We start from the raw sequence: 20146 nt of genomic DNA on the forward strand, positions 1-20146 counted from the left end.
ACTTTAAGGCGAAAACTTAAATTCACCATTCAACAAATCATATTCCTCTTAAAACTGATTTGTTCTTTTACAATCTGATTTGCTATTTGTTATTTCAGTTTGGATTGGAAATCAACATCTAAATTTCTTATAAATATAAGGACAATTATATTTTCTTAGTTCGCTTTGCTCATGTTTATTGAAAATATAAGAATCTCAGATGTTTAGATTTTGTTGAAGGCAGCAATGTCGACGGACTGAACAAAGTCCTCGAACTCCTCGATCTTCTCCTGCAGCAGATCGATGGACACCTTGTCGTCCTCGATGACGCACATGATCTGCAGCTTGTTGATACCGTAGCCGACTGGGACCAGTTTGGAGGCGCCCCACAGCAGACCGTCCATTTCGATGGTGCGGACATTCTTCTCCATCTCCTTCATGTCGGTCTCGTCATCCCAGGGCTTGACATCAAGGAGCACAGACGACTTGGCAATGAGGGCGGGCTTCTTGGACTTCTTGGCGGCATAAGCGGCAACGCGCTCCTGCTTGATGCGCTCAGCCTCCTCGTCCTCCTCATCGTCGGATCCGAATAGATCCACATCGTCGTCATCGTCGGCAGCGGGCTTGGCAGCAACAGCCACAGTGGGCTTTCCACCGGCCAACTGGGGCAGAGGAGTGCCCGACCAGGCGGCGCGCTCAACGGCCTCGAAGGAGGCGATGTGGCGGTACCAACGGGCCACATTCACATTGTCGGCGGAAGGGGCCTTGCCCAGAGCATCGAACACGGACAGATCGGCCTTGCTGGGAGTATATCTACAGAAATGGGTAATAGATTCAATTAATTCGACTGCCGACGTGGTGAGGTTGTTCATAACCTCACATTTTAGGACGCGTGCTTACCCGCTGATGTAGCTGTTGTCGGCCAGGAAGGCGTTCAACTCCTTCAGTCCCTGTGGGGTGGTCACATCACCGAAAGCCATTTTAAATGCGTTTTTGTGGGGTAAATTCGCGTTTAACAAATCTGGAGCCGTGCTCTGCGCAACGTTGCCGACGAAAGAAGAACAGTGTGACCTTCGCGAGAACAGGATTTTAGATATGTGATCAAAATACTGACTTTTTTCTAGTATTTTGAAATTTTAAGTATGCCTAATACAGGGTGACCCGTGAATGTAAATATACACGAATTAAATATCTAATGTTTATTTGAATATTATTTTTAATAAAAACAATCAATTATTATGAAATATCTATTTATTGAGCTGTCGGTTTAAGCTTTTGGTCAAATAATTACATTTGATAGTCTGAAAAAGAATAAATGCTTTAGCAATTGAATATCTATAATCTTTAGCTTCACCAGGTATTACATCTCAGTAAGCAAAATCACACAAATTGGCGAGCGTAAAACTTTTCCAAGCGAGAAATCTTTAAGCAATTGTATTTGAATAAAACAGAAATATACCAAAAGCGCAGACCTAAACCGTGAATCACTAGTGCGCAGAGTTACCGTTCACCTAATGCCGTGAAAATCCCGAGGGTGAAAGAAACGCCACCACTCAAGCTATAATGCTACAGAATTTTTTTGCAAACGCATAATTTTCACCGAAAGCCGAAAGAAAAGTTTTCAAAAAACGTAGTAAAACACGGGAGGAAAACAGCTAAGCAGTAAGGTAGAGTAGGCATTTGAAAAGCACTCAAATAAATGTCAAAGAAAGCCGAGCATATCGTATTCAGCAACGTCTCGGCATTTGTGAAAAAAATCGCCCCTTTCGGCTATTGAATTTTCAACGCGTGCGGCTAAGAAAAAAAAAAGAGAGTGTACATCATAGAACCGAATTATATACTCATTTTAGAACAACGATGAGCGAGTTTCAGCAGCAAGGCGGCATCAATCAATCGCAGGCACTCGCCCAGGCAATCCAGCGTGCCAAGCAGGTGAGTTCCCACCCGGGGAAGAGGAAGAAGCGGAAGTGGGTATTAATTCGGCTTCTCTTGCCCCAATCCTCTCCAGATCGCGGCGAAGATCCAGCCGAGCCAGCAGGGCGGCGCCACAGCGGGTCCATCGCCACCGTCTTCCGGTGGAGCGCCCAGCTATAAGCGTATGAACGACGACGACGACAGCGGTCCGGAGCGAAAACGCTCCTTAGGCAGTCCGGATTACGGCAGTCATAGTCCCAACATGAGCAGCGGGGGCGGCGGCGGAGGTGGTGGTCAGGGCGGTGCCAGCATTACCCAGGCAATCGCCCAGGCAGCTGCGGTAGCGGCTCGTTTGGCCGCCTCGGCGGGCACAAGCTGTGAGGAGCAGATCCGACTGCCCGAATCGGTGGCCGGCGCCTTTATGGGCCGCGCCAGCAATGACACCATCACCCACATCCAGGCAGAGTCCGGTGTGAAAGTTCAGGTTATGCAGGATCAAGATCGCGTGATCATGCTGCGTGGCCAAAGGGACACGGTCACCAAGGGCCGCGAAATGATTCAGAACATGGCCAATCGAGCTGGCGGTGGACAGGTGGAGGTGCTGTTGACAATCAACATGCCGCCACCGGGACCCAGCGGGTATCCGCCTTACCAGGAGATCATGATTCCGGGCGCCAAGGTGGGCTTGGTCATTGGCAAGGGCGGCGACACCATTAAGCAGCTGCAGGAGAAGACCGGAGCTAAAATGATCATCATCCAGGACGGACCCAACCAGGAGCTAATCAAGCCCCTTCGCATTTCCGGCGAGGCACAAAAGATCGAGCACGCCAAGCAGATGGTGCTCGACCTGATTGCCCAGAAGGATGCCCAGGCTCAGCAGCAGGGCGGCCGCGCCGGTGGTGGAGGTGGCGGCGGTCCAGGCATGGGATTCAATAACTTCAACAACGGCAACGGCGGCGAGAGCGTCGAAGTGTTTGTTCCCAAAATTGCAGTTGGTGTGGTCATCGGCAAGGGCGGCGATATGATCCGTAAAATACAAACCGAGTGCGGCTGCAAACTGCAGTTCATTCAGGGAAAGAACGACGAAATGGGCGACCGCAGGTGCGTCATTCAGGGCACTCGCCAGCAGGTCGAGGATGCCAAACGCACCATTGATGGGCTAATTGAGAACGTGATGGTGAGTCAAAAGTATTTTCTTAAAGAGACAAATACATTACCTATATCCGATTTTATAGCAACGAAACGGCATGAATCGCAACGGTAATGGAGGAGGCGGTGGCCCAGGAGGAGACTCTGGCAACTCCAACTACGGCTATGGATACGGCGTTAATCACGCCCAAGGTGGACGGGAGGAAATTACATTCCTAGTTCCCGCTTCCAAATGTGGAGTAGGTTCAGAAATAAGACCCCAGAGTATCAAGCTCTCTAAATGTTACACCTCTACATACAGATAGTCATTGGTCGAGGCGGTGAGACCATCAAGCTGATCAACCAGCAATCTGGAGCCCACACCGAAATGGATCGCAATGCCAGCAATCCCCCCAACGAGAAGCTCTTCAAATCCAAGGGCACCACCGACCAGGTGGAGGCAGCCCGCCAAATGATTTCCGAGAAGATCAACATGGAGCTTAATGTCATTTCCCGCAAGCCTATCGGTGCCGGTCCCGGCGGTGGTGGCGGAAACTCGGGCGGTGGCCAGAACAACTCCCACCACAATCAGCAGCAAGGCGGCTATGGCGGCCAGAATCAAATGCAAGGCGGTGATCCCAATTCTGGAGCTGGCTATCAACAACAGCCTTGGGGTGGACCATACGGTCAGCAGGGTTGGGATCCCTCCGGTCAACAGCAGCAGCAGCAAATGGCCATGGCTAATCAAGGAGCCGCTGCTGCGGGTGGAGGGGCTGGTGGCCAAGACTACTCGGCGCAGTGGATAGAGTACTACAAGTAAGCATATACAAAAAAACAATTTCCAAACTATGTCTTATAAATCTTATATAAACCTTTATCTTTCCTATTTAGACAAATGGGATGCCATCGAGAGGCTGAAATGATTGAGCAGCAAATGAAGGCCAAGCAGTCGGGCGGCTCCTCAGGTCCTGTCCAGCCGCAACAGCAGCAACAACAAGCCCAACAGTCCCAACAGCAGCCAGGAGGCGCCGGTGCCGGAGGAGCCGACTACAGTGCCCAATGGGCGGAGTACTATCGCAGCGTGGGCAAGATTGAAGAAGCGGAGGCCATCGAGAAGACATTAAAGAACAAGGTGGGTGGAATGCATTGCCTTCGATAAAGTATAACCTATTTAATGAATTTTAATTACATTAGCAACAGAATGGAGCCAGTGGCCAGAGCAATGCGCCGAATCCCAGCCAAGGCGGTCCCAACCCCGGCCAGCAGCAGTCCAATCCCGCTGCGGCAGCGGCTGCAGCAGCTGCTGCTGCAGCGGCGGCCGGTGGTTATGGCCAGAGCATGACGCCCAGCCAGTATGCACAGTATTCGCAGTATTATGCAGCTGCGGCTGCAGCTGGTGGTCAGCCTCAGGGAGCGCCTCAGCCTGGCGGAGGGCAGGGCGGCGGTCCGCCGGCGAACTATCCTGGCAATTATCCGGGCGCTGGCTACGGCGGCTATCCCGGTGCGCCGGGCCAACAGCAACAGCAGCAAAAATCGCACAAAAACGACAAACACTGAGGACGTTCGATGGGATCGGAATCAGGGGCGGAAAGGAGGCGTATGTGGGAGTGGAAGCGAACGCCGAAGTGGAAGATGCTGCGGTTTGAGAACGATGCAGGTGCCTTGAATGGGGTGAGTTGCTATGCCAAAACATTTCCAGTAGTTGTCAGAGGAGTGTGTTTATGTATATCTATTGAAATTGAATTGCCGCCCATAAATTGTGCATTACGTATTTTTGCTTTGCCCATCTGCTTTAAATGGTCGCTTTATTTTATAAAATCAGTACTCTCCCTATCTGCATTTCATATATTCTTACACAATACAATTATGGGTCGACATTTTCCAATTAAGTTCATACAAATTGGTATTTTGTTTAAACTCATTGGGTTTAGGCAATGATAATCATCTGCAATAGTAGTGGCCGTCATTGGATGGGCTCTATGTTTCAGATGATAATCATTTTCCTCCAAATCTAAGTTTGTTGACTCAATTGGAAGATGGTGTGATCCAACGCCTACATAATGACTTGTAATATCCTAACCCAATCTTGTTTACCATGCGTAAAACTCTTTGCAGTGATCTATTGTTCTACTATGTCCTATGTCTTTTAATCCCCTCACAAAACTAGCAAATCAGAAATGAAAAGCAAAAGCAAATGATTTTTAATTGCAATAACAACAGCAAAAGCAAAAGCAGAAGCATCACCACACAGACAACACTCGGCGGAATGGAGGCGGCGGACATCAGGCGAGGACCCGGATAAATCAGCAAATCGATCGGAGAACGTTTAGCTTTTGCAGAAATGTAAATTAATATTATTAACATTGTCTATTATTTGGATATTGCCTATAATTTCCCCACTAGTTTGTAAGCGATTTCCCCGAGATCCTAAGTCTACATTTACCTAATAATTATACATAATCCCGACCGAATGAAACATAATGCTCTTGCTGTTCATGATCACCACTTGCACAGACATACAAAGAGACGCTAATTGAATCCGTTTTGGGTGTTTTGTTCATTTTTTTATACACATCTGCATATATATATACATCGCATATATAGGTTCTTTCACCGTCAATTCAGGCAACCAATCTGCAGTGGGTGTTTTAGTATTGAAAGGCACCCTTTGTGACAAATTCTCAATTGCAATAGCTGAAGTACTATAAAGTTAGCAGCGTACGCATATATTTACAGCAATAAAGATAACGAACGTTTTATATACATGAACTCATATTCACGTACTTAGCTTAGCTTAGTTGTACTAAAAACCATTTGAACTAGTTATGATCGACATTTACACATGATCTATATGTCTGCTGATCTGGTAAGATTTAAACGATTTGATCGAACCTTTTATAAAAATTTGATTCAAGTGAGGGCCTGGTAAAAAGGTTATCTTCATTAATTGATATAATATTTTGCATAACAATATTTTCATCTTTCAGTTCTGGAGAATCCATGAAATCATTTTTGTACCACTAAGGTGAAACTGAACTGACTTTTAAATTATTTCCTTGTCTATATTTGTATTTTTTCAATTTTAAACCTGGTTTCAATACACTTGCAATATTTACCTTTAAACGAACGCGCAAGATAATCATGCTTGTAACTTAATATCTATTTCACCAAATGCAAACATAAAGTATGTTATTTTCAGAGGCCGCTCTTCAGACCAGTTATTAGCAGAAATACGAAATCAAACCCCAAAACTTTTTCACACTATAACAAACGAAAAAACAAAAACACGATGAAATACGAATCACATATATTGTAAAAGTGTCAAACTTGGTAAGATTGTGTGTTGTTATTACTGTCTATTAAAAACATATTGCAATTCAAACAATGAAACTTACCCAATGAATGTAGGTCTACCATAATTTAGTCTTAATATCGACATATAATCTAAGTTTTACGTCTCCCCAAATATCTGATTGTTGCAACAGCAGATGAACCATATTGTAAACGTTGTTCGGCCACGCAGGATCAGTTCGGGACTACCATCTAAATCCTGATCTCCGTCCTGCGGCCGGCAAAGCATTGAATAAACATTTAATATACCGTATAATATATATCCACATACATATTGCCAGCACAGAGCATTTCGGTGCTGTGTGTCCTATTGCGTTTCTATTAATTATATTTATACCCGTTGCTCGTCTTGGCAGATCTATTTATTTTTTAAATTTGGTCTGGTTGTCTTGATTTTCCGCTGAGGAATAGTTGCATAAGTTGCCTTTCTAGAGTTCCCTTATCTTAAACCAAAACTTTAATAAATCGTCAATAGTAACGGGTATCAAGTAGTCGGGAGTCGACTATACCGCTCTTGATTTATATATCCAGCTGATTGTTTATGCCACATATGAAAATCGTTTATTGAGCGTATTTTCAGAGGTTCTGGGACTTGCTCGTGGAAGAAGTCTTGGGGATCGGGACGGGCTTTTGACTTTTCCCAGGGATGGTCGATTGATTGCCACATTAGGTATGCTTGGAACCACATTGGAGTATTATTTTAATATCAAACTGCACATATATTATACCCATAATTGATTATCCTGAATATTCTTAATAATACATACTATTCCTTGACAATTGACTATATATACATATATTTATATACGTATTTCTCAATAATTGCCTAGCAAAATGAACGATATTTGATTTCCCGAACAGTGCGCTCCCTATTGATAAATTCTGTGCTGTATACATATTTGTAAAATATCGTTTAAAGGTATCATTTGCTTGCTCTATAAGCGGTTTACATTGGCTCCCAGGCCAATCCTTGATTTATACTATTTCATATTGTGTGCTATATATATATATATATTGAATATATTTCGTATGATAAGAGTGATTCAGGTGTAGATTTAGGAAGGCAGTTTGAAAAAGCAGAGCCCAATTTTCTTTGGTTGTGGGAAGTCGTTTTTCTTCTTTTCATTCTAGCAAAGGTTTCCAAGGACATCGTGCGTATACCATATCCTGTATGCTATATGCTATATCGACTAAGGTAAGTATGACCCAACCACATATTAAAAGTAGAACGTTCAATAACCCATTTCGTTGAGCATTTCTTTTGGGTCCAATGTCAAGCCGTTTATTTTGCAATCAAATGATATTTTTGAAATTTACATTTCTGCATACATTTCCATTCGTTTCATTTAAATTACGTGCTTTGATCTATTTGCAGGAACAATTGAGGGAAAAGTTTATTCCTTCTTCCCCTGTATTATCCACACACTTCTCATTGATATATGTATTTTTGTCCCGAAATTGATATTTACATTTTTTTTTAACATATAATAACCATTTTTTGACAATATTTTATATCTGAATCATAACTGACTATCTGTATGTTTCAGCGTTTTGTCCACTCGACAGCTTTCAATTACCAACCGGTAAATCCCCGACAGTAATTAGTTTAATTCTTTTCTTAAATCGTGTAGATAATTGTAGAAAATGTCCTAATTGAACAATTTAAAATTCCAAATAAACTTCCCATTTGACAACCCAAAATAAAGCCTCTTTTTCCTTCAAATTAAGTCAGGATTGATGGTCTATTTAAAATTAATATTTTCAGAAAAAAACATTAGATCCGCCACTGGGATTCTGATCCACTGTAGAAATTCCAACCCATTCAGAAAATTAATAAGGTTCCTCTTAATTTGTAGCACTTTATTACTGATACACTGCAATTCTTTTAGCATTTTGCAGCGAACATTTAAAATTGAAACAGAACAGAATGCACAAGAGTATATAGCTTAGTTGCCAATGTCTGGGGCTGAACTAATTTAGTGGGATTTTATTAGTGTTGTTTTTGATATTCATTTACGAGTTTACTACAAGAAAACTTCCATTGAGAGGCGACGAATGTGATAATATTCAAACGGATTTTGTTCTTTTACTTTTTCTCTTGCAGGCAATTAAACGTTAAATATTCGGTTTTTCTATTCATTTTGTTGTTGTTTAAAATTAACATACATCTATTATTACCTTGTAAATATCTAATATTTATAATATTTAACTTTATTCTTTTCCTCATGTCATATTCAATCTTCTGTTTGTTTATTTTACTCACAATTTGTTGTGAGCTTGTCTCTAGTTAATAAGCCGAGAAACCTTCCTATCTTCAATCACACTGGGGCCCGAGCATTTGGGTTGAACAGGAGTTGGGATGCGATGGAGACATCAAAATGGGATAAAGTATATCGGGATCAGCAGTTAAACATTTGGATCAGGAGCTCCGCTCAAGTGTGCCTTAAAATTACTCGCCCAAAGGATACAAATTTTTTTACATAGGCCAAAAACGTTTTGTAATCTTGTAAATTTAAAAAGTTTTTTCCACTTTCGTTTGTTTTTGTACTGCTGACAGTGTGTGAAATTTAGATATTTCACGCCTTTATAAATTTTTAATTTTGCTTTTTGTTTATTATTTCTTGTGCCTTAATGTTAAATACATAATTTCTTGTTGAACGTCAAATCAAAATGCACTACAGTTTAGGTGTTTCTTTTTTTTTATCGGATTTTTACAAGTTTCTCTTTGCTTAATTTACACACTTTGCAGAGCTGTCGAGAGCACATACTTTCAAGAAAATAGAAAATGATGTGTATGCGTGCGCACGGTTGGACAAATAAAAAGTTATATATACAGATGAATATATATAAGAATGGATAGTCTACTGCCGCTGACGTTAGGATTAAGGTGAACTGCAGATAGCTTTTAGGATAGGAGTACAAATCATATACTTATAGGACAACTACTAGGAGTTACATTTCGCGAACCATGCCCAACTTCTTTCTGTATCGGCATACAACGTCCTGACTTTGCTGTCGCCTGTTTTGTTTTGTATGTCTACAGAGCCTGGACCCTTCTCCGACTTCAAAGTGGCTTTGTCTTCACGTCGTTTTATGTCGCAATTAACTAAAAATAAGGATATTAATTGAGTTAAAAGAACACTAATTATAAATATGTATGTAATTTACCGCTTTCACTGTTGCCTTGATGAAGTCTTTCTTGTCTGTTAGATCAAATTCTGGATATTTTGCATACACTTGTTTGCACACTGTTTTCATGGTAATCTCCTCCAGATTGGCTTTATCCAGGATCTCTTTGACATATCCGCGTATTTGTTCATCCTGCAATTAGATGTTTGTTGAGGCTAACATATTAAGATTTCGATTAGTGACTACCAACCGTTGGGAATGCCTGTTTGCCCTTTTTGGTTAGTGGCTCATCCTCGTCGGATTCATCTTTGTCATCGACATCATCGTCTTCTTCGGACGATTCCTTCTTTGATTTTTTCGATCGACTATCGGCTAAGGAACACAAAAATTATTATTTCATGTGGGTTATCACAATTATTGAAACACACCCTTTCCAGCTGGTTTTGACTTGTTGTTAGCTTTGCTATTTTTCGCAGGCGTAATGGGCTTCTTACTCTTTTTGGGACGTTCCTCCTATAAAGATAAGATCATATATTAAAGGAAAATGTATAAAAGGGAAAATTAATTTACGTACTTCGCTTTGATCGCTGGCAAAATCTGAGACATCCTCCTCCTCTTCATCCTCGGATACCTCCTCATCCTCGCTATCTGAATCTTTACGCTTTCGGGAGGCTGCACCTCGCCCTCTACCCCTTCGTCCAGCTGACGCAGGAGCTGCCGGTCGCCCACGTTTTCCCACGGAACCACGTTTGCGTTTTGGGACCTGAGGATGTGGATATTTCAATAAAGGACACTTGGTAATAAATTTTTACTAAGACATACATCACTATCGGCTTCAGAAACTTCCGATTCCTCTTCCTCCTCGGAATCAGAGTTTCTTCTGCGACTTTTGCGCGCAGGACGACCGCGACCGCCGCGGCTTGGGACTTTACGACCTGCTGCACCAGCACCACCACCACGACCATCGGAGTCGGAATTGGCAGAAGGATTGTACTGTAAGCGAAACGACACATGAGCCAATTTGTGTGTATGGTTTCTCAGTGAAGGATACTTACATCTGAGCCCGATTCGGAGTCATCATTTCGTCTCCTTTTGGGAACTGCCACTTTCTGCTCGCTCTCCTCAGAGCTGGAGAAATCTACATAGGCGGACATTTCTGAAAGTTAAAACGTAAACATGTTTAGATATATAAAGTACTTTCGATCTAGATGTGCATACTCTTTCCTGCCGTCGCACGTCGGGGACGTCCGGTGGAATTGCGAGCAGAGCCTCTCCCAGAGCCGCCGCTCGACTTTCCGGTCTTGCGTTTCTTGTCCTCTTCACTGGGCGGGTCCTCCTCGTCTTCGTCCAGATCCTCGTCTTCGGGATCTTCCTCCTCCTCTTCATCGCCCTGCTCCAAGCAAAGCGACTCGTCGGGTTCCATTAGGAATTTGAGCACGCGCAGGACAGTCTCGTTCTTGCTGCCCTTGCGATCAAGGGTGAGGATCTCGCAGATGCTGCGCAGCCCCTTATTATCCACCTTTTTGATGGCCTCCAGTTTTTTGTTGTACTCCGCTGAATCCTTGGCAAACTCGAAACCGGCAAAGGAGCGCAAGTTCTTCTTGACAACATTGTTCTTGCCCTGGGCGCCAAAGCAGATCTGTAAATGAGAAGTAAAATGAAGGACAAGCTTTTGGCAAAAATGTTACTAAGCTTACCGCATGCAATGTTTGCAGGCCATCTACACGAGTCTTATTAATATTCTCATTGATGCGATCAATCTCGGCGAGAGCCACGACATTCTCGTCATCCTCGGCCACCTCGTTGTTCTTGTCCAGGCCATCGTTCTCATCTCCGTCATCATCTTCGGCATCCTCATCATCCTCGTCCTCTTCGTCGTCGTCCTCTTCCTTGGCCACCTTGCCATTCTTGGCCTTGGGCTCGGGTTTCTTGGGCTTATCGGCTCCGGACTTTGGCTTGGACTCATCAGTGGCTTCCTTTTTCTTGTCCTCTGCATCTGATTTGGATTTCTTTTTCTCAATCTCTTCATCGCTCGCCTTCTCATCACCCTCCTCTGGTTCATCGCCGTCTTCCGTGTTCTCCTCGTCCTTTTCAGAGTTTTCCTCCTTTTTAGCATCCTTATTGTTTGACTTCTTTAGTGCCGGCGAGGGGGATTTCTCCTTTTTGTCCGCTGCAGCTATAAAAATATATATGTATAGTTTAGTTATTACAACTTGTAAAAGTTTAACCATAACATTTAAGTATAAAGAAATAAAAAGAATGTCTTCAACCTTGGGAAGTCCAATGCTAATTCGTTTGGGAGCGCAAGGGAACATGAATATTGAAGTTTTGCTGTACCTTTGGCATTAACTACGCAAAACCCATTTAAAGGATCTAGCATGAACAAAAGCCAAGGAAGTAAAGTATAGAGGAGTAGGAAGAAAAGTCCATCGCCAATTTGAATATTTTTGTAAACATCGCCACGGAGCGGGATCGAACCACATGCCAGCATCAGCATGACGCGGTAAGCAAGGGAGTCAAGGAACGACGCTTTAGACCGCAGCGCCACATCGGAACTCTCCCAATAAGTAGCCCAAAGCAAAGAACGAGAGAGGAAAAGAACTTTCCTGAAGAGAGAACCAAAAAGTTCGGCGCGTTTTTTGAAATGCGCGCTAAATTCACTTTATGATTTTTGTTTTTCTCTCTCGTTCTTAACACACACACACACACAGTTAGCCACAATTGAGATTGTGTGCGCGTGGCTTTTGATTTTTTATTTACCTGCATCCGATTCGGGATTTGAAACTGCCGTTGAGTCTCCTTTGGCTTTTTTATCAGCGACGTCATCAGTGGCAGCAGAGGCAGGTGCGTCGGCAGCGGCGGGGGATTCTGCTGCATCTTTAGGCCCCCTTTCCGGCTGGGCCCCCTCGGCTTTCGCCACCCCCGCGGCGGCCGATGCATTTTCCACATCGCTTACCTTATCGGCGGCATTTTCTTTGGCTGCCGTTTCTGCCGCTTTGTTAGCATCCTTTTCGTGCGGTGATGGCATGGAAATATACAAAGTCACAATTGGATTACACTTGCTAATTTTTTTGGCGGCCAATACGATGGATTTCGGTGCGCCTTTTCTTTTTTAATCGAATCGCAATTTGAGTGTGAGTTAGGTCTTCGGCAATTGCGAGTTTGTGTATGCGTGTCTACTTCGCCGAGCGAGCGAGTGAGAGAGGGAGCGAGAAACAAGAGAGGCGATAGAAAAAACAACATTGCAAATCTATGAGGCGCACACACACACACTGGTCGTCCCGCTCGCACCCACACGCTTCGGCATCTCGAGCCACAACGACGCCATGTTTATACACACAACCGAACGGCGGGAGAGAACCGATAGTCGGGCACTTTGCCTCGCGGATAATTTGTTGCGCTCTATTTACACACAAAATACGTTAGCAATCCCGCCGTTTTCATTTCACCTCGCTGGCACACACTATCCGGCGCTTTTTCCCACATTTTTCACCTGTTTACGTACCATATTTCTAATGGCTTTTCTGTTTTTCCGTCAGCCGACACACATTCAATCTGGTCACTAGAAGAGGTGTCACAATCGATAGTATCGCGGGTGACAGGCACTAAAAAATACCCGGCCAAATAATGGGTGCTCTTTTCATTGCTCAGTTTTGGCGGGCTTTTTACAAGGGGATTAATGTTCAGTTGCTAATATCATTTAATGATTTTTTTAATATATTTTTATATTGTAAAATGTATTTAAATGTCTGTCTAGATAATGTGCAATTAGGCCTTTCGATATTAAACGCAACTTTTTAATTCTGGTATATTTTTCTTACTGGAAATCACATTCTAGTGCAACAGACACCACAAATCTAACCACAAATATTTATAAACGCAAATGAAAATATTCGAAAGAAACACTTTATTTTTAAATATTTATTCTTTTTAATAACTAAATCTAAGCATTTTGAGAGTAAAACATTTTAAAAAATATTTTAAATAACTGGCAACTAACAATTCTGCGAATGATAAATTGGGACCATACAAACTGTGAAGCCGTTCGGTATTTTAGGTGTAAAATAAGGTGGTCACACTTGTTGCCAAAAAAGCGCGCGGCGTGTTTTCGCAAACAAAACAATTTGCTTAACCCGTGGCTTACTTACCAAGCCTATATATTTAATTAAATACAAGTGTTAAGCCATTATCATCCGCCATGGGAATTCTGGGCTTGTCAAAGCTTATAGCGGATCTGGCGCCGCAAGCGATACGCGAAAGTGAGATGAAGAACTTTTTCGGTGAGTCCAGTTCTCTGGGTAAATATAAACACAACTTAAGTAGAATGTTTACCTTTTAAATAAGGTCGCAAGGTGGCAATCGATGCCAGTATGTGCCTGTACCAGTTTCTCATCGCCGTGCGCTCCGAAGGTGCCCAGTTGGCCACCGTAAATGGCGATCCCACGTCCCACTTGATGGGCATGTTCTACCGCACCATCCGATTGCTGGACAACGGAATCAAGCCTGTATATGTCTTCGATGGAAAGCCCCCAGATCTAAAGTCCGGTGAGCTGGCGAAGCGTGCCGAGCGGCGGGAGGAAGCGGAAAAGGCACTGAAAGCAGCCACCGATGCGGGAGATGACGCCGGTATTGAGAAGTTCAATCGCCGTTTGGTGCGGGTGACCAAGGAGCACGCTAAAGAGGCCAAGGAACTGCTTACGCTTATGGGTGTACCCTATGTTGATGCGCCCTGCGAAGCAGAGGCCCAGTGTGCCGCTCTGGTAAAAGCGGGAAAGGTGTACGCCACCGCCACGGAGGATATGGACGCCCTCACATTCGGATCTACAAAACTGTTGAGATATCTTACCTACAGCGAGGCGCGGAAGATGCCCGTCAAGGAGTTTAGCTACGAAAAGCTGTTGGAAGGCCTGTCCATTAACAGTCGGGAGTTCATTGATCTCTGTATTCTGCTGGGTTGCGATTACTGTGAGAGCATCAAGGGCATTGGACCCAAGCGAGCTATCGAACTGATCAACAACTACCGGGATATAGAGACCATTCTGGATAACCTGGACTCTAGCAAGTACACTGTGCCAGAGAACTGGAACTACAAAGTGGCGCGGGAACTCTTCATCGAACCGGAGGTAGCCAATGCCGACAACATAGACCTTAAGTGGGTCGAGCCGGATGAGGAGGGTCTTGTCAAGTTTCTTTGCGGCGACCGGCAGTTTAGCGAAGAGCGCGTTCGCAACGGTGCCAAAAAGCTGATGAAATCCAAGCAGGCCCAGACTCAGGTGAGACTCGATAGCTTCTTTAAGACCCTGCCCAGCACTCCAAATGCCACAAACGCTGCCAAGCGGAAGGCCGAGGAAGCAAAGAAGAGCGCCAACAACAAAAAGGCGAAGACCAGCGGCGGCGGCGGTGGACGAGGCAGAAGACCCAAGTAGTTGCACCGGGTCTTATCTGGAAAAACGTACAATTCTTTAATGTTAACTTAACCGTATTTAAAGCCTATGCATACAATAAAAACTACTTCTTTGAGCTTAATGCTAGTTGGTCTGCTTGTGGGTGTGGGTGAGGTTGGGGTGTTGGATTATGAATATTGGATTTTGAATTAGAGTTCGGACTGTGGGGGCTGCGACTACAGCAAATACTGCTTGGCCAGGGCACGCAGAAACCGTGATTTCCGCACCATGGCGCATTCTCGTTTGATCTCCTCATTGTTGTTTGCATTCAGCTCCAGAGTGCCCATCATAGAAATCTGTTTGAAAAGGAAGATAAGGTTTATTGATTAACTGCGAGTTAACACAGACTAAAGAATTCTTACCGCTTCAAGTTTCCTACTGTGTTCGCCTCGCTTTGCATGCAGATTGACAATGAACTCCAGTAGAGTGGTATCCCAAATGCAGCTGTAATATGCATCCATTGCATCAGTAAAATTCGACGATTTCTCGCTGAGATTCTTGAACACAATGCCGTAGTCGATCTCATCAAGGAACTGACACAAAACGGTGGCCTGCATGTGACAGCCCAGATTGGCGGCACATCGAATCATCTTGCGGATAACATAGTCGTCGGCCACATTTCTCTGCAGCGGCATGGTGCAGTAGTCCGTGCCAGTTACCAAAGCATTTACATAGCAGCGCATTGCGGACTCATTATTGCCGATGGCTAGATCTAGATCTCCTTTCATCTTTAGCCAAGAAATGGTTTGCGGATAGTAGGACAGAGCCTCGGACAGAAGCCATTGCAGGGTCTCGCATACGCTCCTCAAACTGTAGCTGATGGGGCTGTAATGCGCATTAAAACATATTATTTAGAAAGCAAACAGTAACTGTATCTACTCACTTGTTAACGCTGGTGGGCCACAGCTGCATGTACTCGCAGCTTAAATCATGGTTGGGGTCGTCCTTAAGGATGTTGTGGACTTTGCCTATCATGGAGATGGCGAGTCCAAAAACGCTTTGGTGCCGGATTCGCTGTAGAAAGGCCTGCAGGGAACTAATACCGCCAACTCCTGAGGACCCACGCTTCGGAACGTTGAGAAACATGCTTAGCATAAGTTCCCAGGCATCGCGGCAGACCTTCTTGGGACCCTTCATCTTTTCCATCTCGATAAAGGTGGCGGCGAAGGCAAGTGGCAGTTCCAGGGGACCCGCTCGTTTATCCAGGTATAGGAGAGGTGGAAATTCCGTGAGGTTTAGCAGCATGATGGCGCAGCTCTCGAGGATATCTGGCCGTGGAACAATTGAGTCTCCCGCCTGCAGGGCTCCCAAACATTGCTTGCATCTCCCTCCCAGGGATTGTAGGTCAAGTGGCTTCTGGTGCCACTCCTCCAGGCACTGTGTTATCTGGATGTGCAGGATTTCCCAGGTGAGCAGCTTACACATCAACTGCACATTGGCCGCCATCTCTTGGCGCTGATTTTCCGACTTCAGTACACTCAGCATGGAAACGGCATCGATGTAGTTTCCCCTTGTGGCCAATTCTCGCGCCTTACCGAGCAGGACATAGCTGAAGTCTTGTAAAAAGCTTACCGGCATGGCCATTATAAGAGTTTTCAGCGGCTGCGGAACGTCCCAACTGGGATTAATGGCCCACAAAGGTTTTCCTGGAGCAGTTGCGCATAATTTAACTAGTAGAATCCTCACTGTGTTGGCATTGGTGCAGCTTATCAGTTGTCGCTCCAAAGCCCCCACATCTACCCTGCTCACTACAAGGGGTAAATTAAAATATTATTTATGAATGTAGGTAAGTGGATTAAAGAGGGTCTTACTCTTGGAGTGACACATCCAGTCGGAAAGCGAGGCCAACGAGTTGGTTGGCACCGGCGGCGTCGCCTGCAGCATCTGTTCGTCAATATCCTGCAGTTCATCTGCCGAGAACAGACCAAATCCTCGCACTGTTTGTAGCAACTGTCGAGACTGACCGCCTTGATGAAGCAAACAGTCGATGAGGAAATGCTTAAGGGCCGCCTGTTCCTTAAAAGTACAGTGGGGAAGCATTTCCTGCAAAGCCTCCACCAGCGGTGGTAGGCAGTCCAGTTCCCTGTACTTTTCAAAGTACTCCACGCTGCCAAAGATGCTGCCCCACTCAAAGATGTTACGCACCACATTCAAGGCAGCCACCTGCATTTGCAGTTGAACCGTTTCCTTAAGTATACCCGTGGAGATGCAACCTTCAATGTCCAGTTCAAGTTGCCGCCGGCTTATTAGAGGGATTTCCCGCGTTCTGTTGTCCAACCGCAGTATGGACACAATGTCTGTGTAGTTGTTAAGTAGCGATTGCTGGAACTTCTCCAGAAGTGTTTGCTCCTGGGCGCTGATTCCACAAGCCTGCAGCAGGCCTTCCAGTTCTACCGGTCGTATGTGGCAGAAATATAGAGTTGTTTGTGACGGGATAGCCTGCAGATTAGTATTACACGCGGCGGCCGCTTCCCGGGCCAAAACATACTGCTTGGTGTACAGGTAATATTGGGCGAGCTCGTAGTGCAGTTGAGCCCTCAGTTCCTGTGGTGTAATTAGGTGCATTAGATCATAGTTTTGGCCAGTGCCCAAGTCATCGCACTGCAAGGTGACAAAGCTGTCGTAGTGGAATACGTAGAAAGGTTTTGTCGAGGAGCAGAGCTGTTGCAAATACTCGATGGATGGTTGAGTGGGTGCGTCCAGAAACTGCTGTAGCTGGTCCACAGTTTGGTACCTATAAAACATACTTTTTTAAGCATGTTGGTATGGATAAGTTACCCACATCTTACATTGTATTTTGAGGACGTGGCGTTTTTAACGCCTGCTCCTTGATCAGTTGCATTCGCAGCAGCAGGCGGTGGTATATGGTCAAGGCAAATCTTGCTGCTCTTTCGTTTCCAGCAGCGGCTGAAAGGATGCACATAGATTATATAGGAGTATAATTGGTGGCTAGTGATCAACCTACAAATCTTCACGTCAAAATCATTGGGCAGGGGAATACTCAAAGGGCAGCCATAGCTTATGGTGCACAGATCGCGCAGCAGGGCCAGCTGCATAATCACAGGCAGGTTCTTTTCCAATGCATCCAGGTCCCACTTCAGCCAAGTGGCCACCTTCAGCTCGAGGATTTTAAGTGCCAACTGCTTGCGGGTTAATTGCAGGCCCATCTCCGCGGGCCTCTGTGGACTATGGGGCATGCCCACTCCGCCAGGTGCAGTGGGCGTTGTCGGCGCAGGAGCACCACCGACCACGCCAGGAATGGGTCCCGAGTTCGGCGACGACTGGTTAAGGTTCTGCAAATCACTGCCAGGAGTCACCACCGATGCCAGCGCCGTGTCCGGCGTCATGCTGATGAACTGCATGATCAGCTCCATGGCGCTGGGCTCTGTAAATGGTGGATATGCATGGTAATCTCAAATTGTCGGCCGGATTCCACAAGTGAGTCAAACTTACCGGGATGCGGGCGCTGCAAGTGCTGCGTAATCTTGTGCGGATCGAGCAGGAACTCGAACCACAGAACCGTCTCGGCAGCCAGTGGAACTGGCTTGGGCTTGAGAGGATCGTCCATGCTAATCCCTGCCAAAATTCACCAATCAAAACAAAAATTAAAGAATGGCGAAGGGAGACCAGCTGGCTGTGGCTTTTCAATCGATGTATCGATTGGCGATATGTCTTGTCACCTTCTGATACCGATACTTGCGCCAGTTAATCGGATTTATGTTATCGACTGCCCTGCCAACTCGATTTCTACGCAATCGGAAGATGGCCGTTGCTTTTTCAAGATGAATACATTTCCTGTTAAAAATAAAAGTTTTTGTTTTATATAAACCAGAAACAGACAGTCTAACAAGATGACTGCTTTCTTCGGGCGCTTCTTGGTGGCAAAAATCATCGTTTCCTTTTGACACAACAAAAGTTCCCATTATTTGTTTGGGACATAATGAAATTTCAGTCCCAAAAAACAATTTATAATTTAATTTATAAAAAAAAAGTTATTACCTTCTTTTATTTAAGTATGTAGGTTTTTTATTTAATTCATCCTCCATAACTGTCATTAAATGATCGACTCCAACACCTTTGCACAGCCATCGAAAAAAATAAACAAAAACGAGTAAAAGGGGAGTACCTAATCATTTCAATATGCCTAAGACTATTTTATTGTTGTTCATTAAAAATGTAAAATAGCCTCAAAAAGTTTTTGGGTAATTTATGCAAATATTCTGTTTGTTGTATATCGACGAGTCAGGTGCTCTAAAGTTGGGTTATCTCTCTTTTCCAGTTTGATTTCGTTGGTGACACTTAAAGAAATATATTACAAAATGGTTTAGTTTATGGTTGATGATTTGGGAATGTTCCTCAGTCTGTTTTTTCCACTGTGTGTTCCTCCAATTTTATTGTGCCCCTTTTTTTTATTAGAGCCGTTGGATGGTGATCTTTATGAGCATTTCTCGACTCCATAATCTGAATCTTAAAAAATATTTAACGTTCAATCAGGTGATTTTATGCAAATTACACGTTTCCACCTAATACATATGCATATCTACTATGTTTATGGCATTTTTCATCTGCTTATGAGCACTGGTTTCTGTTGGACGCTGGGATGCTGGGCTCGTCAAGGCTTTATTTTTTCTAGAAAGCAACAAAATACAATTTCAAGAAGAAATATATTTTATTTCTGGGGTCAAAATGTGCGATAATCTTTATACTTTGTTGTGTCGCCATTTTTCCTATAATTATGCAATAAATAACGCAGCAAAGAGACTTTATTTTTAAACGCTTCTTCGCATAAGAATTAGTACAAATCTTTTTAAGTTGTCTTCTCGCGGATGAAAATCAGTACGGGAAGGTGTTAAGGGGGTGGCCTATAAAAACGTCAAATGCGTAAAAGTATTATTCCGAAATTCGTGTTAATATCGTCATAAATTTTAATAATAAATTGACATCGAAAAAGAATAAGCCTCTGGCCAAAATTAGATTTGCCTTGAAGTCTTTGGGGAATTTTCTCTATATGCATGGCAATAGCTATTCATTCATGCTTTTTTGACGCAACTCAAATTCCTAGGGAATGATGTGATCTATTTAGCACTTTCAATAGTTTCCGAATCAGCGAAATAGCTTATCTCCTGCGGGTTCAAAGTTGCCCTCAAGGAATGCGCCTGTTTTGTCGATTCGACTTGCGACTATTAATATTTGAACGTATG

At 44.2% G+C, this 20146-nt stretch overlaps 5 protein-coding genes across 10 annotated transcripts; 2 read left to right on the forward strand and 3 right to left on the reverse strand.

Moving 5' to 3' along the window:
- Positions 1-150: 150 nt before the first annotated feature.
- On the reverse strand, positions 151-1050 carry LOC120446858 (probable elongation factor 1-beta). The gene is made up of 2 exons (XM_039628057.2): positions 880-1050; positions 151-792 (listed from the first exon to the last, which is right to left on the reverse strand). Exons 1-2 carry the CDS (start codon positions 957-959, stop codon positions 204-206), a joined length of 669 nt encoding a protein of 222 aa, XP_039483991.1. The 5' UTR covers positions 960-1050; the 3' UTR covers positions 151-203.
- Positions 1051-1491: 441 nt separating this feature from the next.
- On the forward strand, positions 1492-5559 carry LOC120446856 (far upstream element-binding protein 3). Of its 5 annotated transcripts, none has more exons than XM_039628049.1 (8): positions 1492-1646; positions 1830-1911; positions 1988-3070; positions 3129-3281; positions 3344-3837; positions 3913-4153; positions 4216-4692; positions 5137-5559. In XM_039628049.1, exons 2-7 carry the CDS (start codon positions 1837-1839, stop codon positions 4576-4578), a joined length of 2409 nt encoding a protein of 802 aa, XP_039483983.1. In that variant the 5' UTR covers positions 1492-1646; positions 1830-1836; the 3' UTR covers positions 4579-4692; positions 5137-5559. The 5 variants fall into 5 exon arrangements, with proteins under 5 accessions (XP_039483983.1, XP_039483985.1, XP_039483986.1 ...); XM_039628051.1 differs by having other exon boundaries at positions 5189-5559; XM_039628052.1 differs by having other exon boundaries at positions 5242-5559.
- Positions 5560-9053: 3494 nt separating this feature from the next.
- Positions 9054-13140, reverse strand: LOC120446857 (protein DEK). Of its 2 annotated transcripts, XM_039628055.1 has the most exons (11): positions 13007-13140; positions 12262-12508; positions 11199-11677; positions 10720-11140; positions 10557-10657; positions 10324-10494; positions 10076-10264; positions 9930-10014; positions 9752-9873; positions 9541-9693; positions 9054-9478 (listed from the first exon to the last, which is right to left on the reverse strand). In XM_039628055.1, the coding sequence occupies exons 1-11, from the start codon at positions 13007-13009 to the stop codon at positions 9464-9466; spliced, it is 1986 nt and encodes a 661-aa protein (XP_039483989.1). In that variant the 5' UTR covers positions 13010-13140; the 3' UTR covers positions 9054-9463. The 2 variants fall into 2 exon arrangements, with proteins under 2 accessions (XP_039483989.1, XP_039483988.1); XM_039628054.2 differs by lacking the exon at positions 13007-13140 and having other exon boundaries at positions 12262-12657.
- Positions 13141-13569: 429 nt separating this feature from the next.
- Positions 13570-15027, forward strand: LOC120445545 (flap endonuclease 1). Its single transcript, XM_039626018.2, has 2 exons — positions 13570-13781; positions 13846-15027. The coding sequence occupies exons 1-2, from the start codon at positions 13700-13702 to the stop codon at positions 14925-14927; spliced, it is 1164 nt and encodes a 387-aa protein (XP_039481952.1). The 5' UTR covers positions 13570-13699; the 3' UTR covers positions 14928-15027.
- On the reverse strand, positions 14943-18593 carry LOC120445544 (integrator complex subunit 8). Its single transcript, XM_039626017.1, has 7 exons — positions 18399-18593; positions 17911-18330; positions 17735-17852; positions 16757-17679; positions 15829-16693; positions 15308-15770; positions 14943-15241 (listed from the first exon to the last, which is right to left on the reverse strand). The coding sequence occupies exons 1-7, from the start codon at positions 18511-18513 to the stop codon at positions 15122-15124; spliced, it is 3024 nt and encodes a 1007-aa protein (XP_039481951.1). The 5' UTR covers positions 18514-18593; the 3' UTR covers positions 14943-15121.
- Positions 18594-20146: the final 1553 nt, after the last annotated feature.

Source organism: Drosophila santomea, chromosome 2R, assembly GCF_016746245.2.
Source record: "Drosophila santomea strain STO CAGO 1482 chromosome 2R, Prin_Dsan_1.1, whole genome shotgun sequence".
NCBI classification, from domain to species: Eukaryota; Metazoa; Arthropoda; class Insecta; order Diptera; family Drosophilidae; genus Drosophila; species Drosophila santomea.